We start from the raw sequence: 5,013 nt of genomic DNA, 5'->3' as shown, positions 1-5,013 counted from the left end.
ACACAAATGGCTTAGTTCTCAACTTCACAAGTAGATTCCAGTTACTTCAGCATATTAAAAAACAGTATCATTCAGTTTTCTGAAACTGATGCCAAAACACCAATGGTCAAGTATTTAACCCACTCTCTCTCTCTCCAGCAGCCTCAATTTCTGTTTCCCTTTTACCATCCAATCTCCATCCCTGAATCATGAAATTTCTCTGCCCAGGCTTTCTCCAATGTTCTAGTGAAAATTAGATTAATATACTCTGATTGGCCTCTTTCAAAGTGTATTTAAGTTTCACCTAACCCCTCACAGCTGCTTATAACTTCTGAGTGGTTAAAATATGTATTGTGTGGTGCAACTATACCAGACACTGTACTAAACATTTAGGGGGGGCGGGAGGGAGGTGGTATGGCGGAAAAGGGAAGAAGAAGAGTGTTGTCTGTCAGTATATATTCTATTTGTCTCCACGGACAGATCCACAGGCTAACCCGAGCTCGGCGCTGCTTCTATTATTGACTTTGTTCCCAAGTCGGTGAAACATAGACTTCTGACTTAAGAAAATAGGGGCTTTAAGCAAAGTTTGATAGAATTTAGTGTCTGTGAGGGGAATTCTGTTTCCCACACTGACTTCATTGTTTAGAGATTCATTTCAAGGAAAAGAGCTGGCCTCCTAATTGTATAAGAAACGGTGGGATCCAAAGGTGTAGTGATTGGAATTTAAATATTCACATTGTTAAGGGTTCAATTTCACCTGTGTCTAGCCTAATGACTGGGTGTGTTTGCAGTGGTAAAGAATCATCCTTACTACGTCATAAAAGGGGCATTCAAAGCCTAGTATGAACTATTCAGGATGTCTCCTGTATATAAAGAAACCTTTGAAAGAACACTGAAAAAGAGGGAAAAGAGTGTCTACTTTTGTGCCCAAACTGGGGTTGGCCCAAGTCAGATATTCCAAAACTCTCTCCCCCAAAATAAGCAGGCAGCTAAATGAATATGTTACTTTAAAAACTAGCACACTTTTCAAAGTCAAGCTCAATGAACAATTCTTGCATACAAAGGAGTCATTTAAACTGTACTCCAGAATTCAACCTCTACCAAATGCTCCACTCAAAACATCCCACAAAGTAGAAATGAAGAGAGCATCTAGAACAGGTCTAGGCACTGTGGTAGTAGTGTTCCCTGCTTCGTCCTGCCTCTTACATGGGGCGTGTACCTTTCAGATGGGCAGTGAGCATGGACGTTTCAATAAGATTTCCAATGGCTTAAAAATTTCATGATGGCTTTAATATTACACCAGGAAAAAAATATGTTTTCTTGTGTATTCTTCTCAATACTTGAACTTAGCCTGAGGCCTCTGAATTATGAATTACTGAAGGTTCCTTGCTTAGGAATTCTGCCCATCAGAAGTGTGAGGTGAAAGTCAATAACTGGGAGTCAGGAGGCCTGAATTCTTGCCCTGGCTCTGCCACTAACAGGCATTGATTCACATGTCTGGGTTTAAAATAGGATATGGCTTCTATTCTTCAAGTTATTTGAGTCTATACATCTACCTGAACAATGCCAGTGCTCACTGGCAGAGGGAACATGGTCCCATGAGGTGCTTCCTGTGGAAGAAGCAGAATAGCTGGTCAAGTTAACCTGATAAAGTTTTTCTAAATACTTCTTCTGGAGTGTGATCCTTTCCTTTCCTATTAAGGTGCTAGAACATTCTCTCAGCAGGTTCTTCTCACATGAAGATCACTTTTTTGTTTATCTGGAAATTGTATATTAGCCCAACAGCTAGCCCAAGAGGTTGGATTAGAATCCATGAAGGAAATATAATGAGAATTTTAGGCTAAGATAACCCTTTGGATACTTGCGATTATATGTCTAATAATCTGATGTGGGCAGAGACCTTTGCCCTTTGCCAAGGCCAGAAGGAAATGTGGCAATGGCTTACAACCTCTGACATTCTCCCTGGTGGCCTGGAGTCTGGATGACAACCTGGGTTCCTTTTGTGAAGGAAATTTAACCAACTCACAGACAGGCATGGACTAAGCGACTTTATAATAGTCTAGTCTGTATAAAGTGATTATGACCTATAACCCCACCTGCTTCCAAATAAGGTTGAGATGATTTCAATGACCAGCATTTAATAAACGGATGCTAGAATAGGAAAATACATATAAATGGAACCCCTGGAGAGAAAGGGAATGTGGAAAAAACCAGAAGGGGAAGCTGCTGGTCTGCAGCTGGGGGTTGTGTATGCATAGTCTTCTTCCAACCTCACTGTGAATTTTCAACATGTTGATGGTCCAGAGGGCTCACAAAAATAAAGACTTAAAAAATGAGTTCCTGTGGTCACAATGATTTCACACTCAGGTCTGTCTAACTTTATGGCTTTTTCACACACAAACAATATATAGAAACTATCTGAAGCTGTGCTATCCAATATAGCAGCTACCAAATCTATGCGGCTATTTAGCACTTGAACTTTGGCCAGTCAAAACTGAGATATGGTGTAAGGGTAAAATGCACACAGATTTCAAATATCGACTATAGAAAAGTGTGAAGTCGGTCAGCAATCGTTTTTATATTGAATCCACATGGAAATGTTAATATTTTAGACATTAAGTAAATGTATTATTAAAGAGACTTTCCCTTGTTTCTTTTTTATGTGACTATGAGAAAATTTTACTTTATATATGTAGCTCTCATTACAGTCCTTTGGTTAGCACTGCTCTAGGGACATTGCCCTTATGTACAAAGTCATGTCTTAATCAACCACATCAGTTTTGTCATCACTTAAATGCATCTTCCTTTTGCGTGCCCAGAACCTCAGTGCTTTTTATTAAGTTAATAATAAAGAGAAATGTTCTTTTTCCACGTTTAAAATTCCAGGTTTGATAACTAATATTCCAACTGAGGCAAAACATGCTGGCTGCCATTACCAATTGAACCTGATGAACCACCTCAGGTGGTTACTTTCTGCCTTCACCCACCTGTGCATTGTCCTACCAAGGTGTGATCCACTTGTCCAGGCCGACTGCTGTCCTCATGGTCCCAGTCAGCGTCATCTCTGGTACCCTGAATCATCCCACAGATGTTTGCTTTTTCAAAAGCACAGTGGTCCAAAAGGGTATGAGTTGTGGCTGCAAATGACATTTTTGTCACCTGGTTAAAAATTAAAGGCACCTCATTCCAAATACCTAATGTCTTAGGTTATTAAGACCTCATTGTTCAGAGATAGCAGAATCATGAGCCTTTCATTTTCTTGACTTTTCTCAGATGAAAATCCTACTGTCTCCCATCAGAACTTAGAACTTGCCAATATACATACAGTCCTACTCACCACCCAGAATCACAGAGTAAAATAGTAAAAAAGGCCTCTCATTGTGCTTTTCTACAAAAACCAAACCCGACTCCTTGAGATCAAGATGGAAGTACCTACAATACTGGACTTTGTGCTTGGTAGATCCTCTCTATATACATGTGGAAGAGAATGAAAGAATGTGTCTCCAAAGACTAGTGGTCATTTTAGAAAATATCCCAAATCTGAGCATCGGATTACTCTAGGAACAACTACCCTGGGGAAAGAATCTTACAGGATACAAAATACTTTCAAGCCTACTACTTGTCTTGAGCTTTAAATAACGATGCACCCTTCAGAAAGAAGCTAAAGAAGTTGGACAATCACAGCTTCTTAAATTGCCCCAATACTTTCACTTTTAAAACACAACCACATAATTGATTTTCACAACCATCTTGTGATATAGGTGTTATAATTTTTCTACTCTAGAGATAGAGAAATATAGTTTGTCCATTTTATCCTATAAAATAAAAGCCCAATATACAAATTGACCAGCCAAACAACTGGTCGCTATGATGCGCACTGACCACCAGGGGGCAGACGCTCAATGCAGGAGCTGCCCTCAACCTGAAAGCCCCAGCTAGCCAAGGCCGGCACTAGTGGGGGCCCCCCAATTGCCCCTCCGGTCACTCCACAGATTGTCCCTGATTGCTGGCCAGGCCTAGGGACCCTACCTATGCATGAATTTCATGCACCAGGCCTCTAGTTTAGCTAGAACATGAAAGAAGAGTAGAGGAAAATATACAGGAAACCTACAGGGTGGGGAATCTCTGTTCAGGTTCATTGACCTCAGCCCCGAAAGTACTCACTGCAATTGTACATTCGGTTCAGCCTCTCCAAATCGATGGCACTGAAATCCAGGCGCTGCCCAATGATGGAGTTAAATTCAGGGATCTTGGTAGTGATGGTAGGGACACTTACATTCTTGTTAAATGAGAAAGGCGCATAGTGCATCAGAGACTCATAATCATAAGGTGTGTTGAGGTCTGTGATGAAGTTGTCATCATAGGTGTTAAAGTTGTGCTGGTGATCTGTCAGTGAGAGAATCCACAGGTCCTGTTTGGTCATATCATTTTCCCATCCTACCCACTTTGACTAGATACTCAACCAAAGACCAAGAAAGAAAAGGGAATTGTGTGTGTGTGTGTGTGTGTGTGTGTGTGTGTCTGTAAAATACTTTTATTATTAACTATTATTAGCTGATAACCATATCCTATATAATAAGTGTAATATGCTAAGTGTCTGACACATCAGTTGACCACTCTACCAGTCACTATGATGCACACTGACCACCAGGGGGCAGATGCTTCAACCAGTAGGTTAGCCTGCTGCTGAGGTCTGGCCCATTGGGTCTGGGTGAGAGAGCTAGACATGCCCTGGAGCCCTCCCATGGTCTCTCCTCAGCCAGCCAGCCCCCATTGGCCCCAATTGGGACTGGGCGAGATGCCCCAATGGCCCCAATCACCAGCCAGGCTGAGGGACCCCACCCGTGCATGAATTCATGCACCAGACCTCTAGTACTACATAATAATACTAGAGGCCCAGTGCACAAAAATTTGTGCACTTGGGAGGGTCCCTCAGCCCAGCAGTGCCCTCTTGCAGTCTGGCACGCCTTGGGGAATGACCATCTGCTGGCTTAGGCCTGCTTCCTAGGGGATTGGGCCTAAACTGGCAGCAAA

At 41.9% G+C, this 5,013-nt stretch overlaps 1 protein-coding gene across 1 annotated transcript in view; it reads right to left on the bottom strand.

Moving 5' to 3' along the window:
* Positions 1 to 5,013, bottom strand: part of MEP1A (meprin A subunit alpha) — a 40,389-nt gene that overhangs the window by 13,569 nt on the left and 21,807 nt on the right. Inside the window, exons 8-9 of the mRNA XM_006776418.2 lie at positions 4,144 to 4,365; positions 2,967 to 3,116 (exon numbers count right to left, since the gene is read on the bottom strand). Coding sequence (XP_006776481.1) covers positions 2,967 to 3,116; positions 4,144 to 4,365 — 372 coding nt within the window. The remainder of the gene's footprint in view (positions 1 to 2,966; positions 3,117 to 4,143; positions 4,366 to 5,013) is intronic.

Source organism: Myotis davidii, unplaced genomic scaffold (assembly GCF_000327345.1).
Source record: "Myotis davidii unplaced genomic scaffold, ASM32734v1 scaffold167, whole genome shotgun sequence".
NCBI classification, from domain to species: domain Eukaryota; kingdom Metazoa; phylum Chordata; class Mammalia; order Chiroptera; family Vespertilionidae; genus Myotis; species Myotis davidii.
Note: the sequence above shows the minus strand (reverse complement) of the source record. Positions and strands in the feature narration are given on the sequence as shown.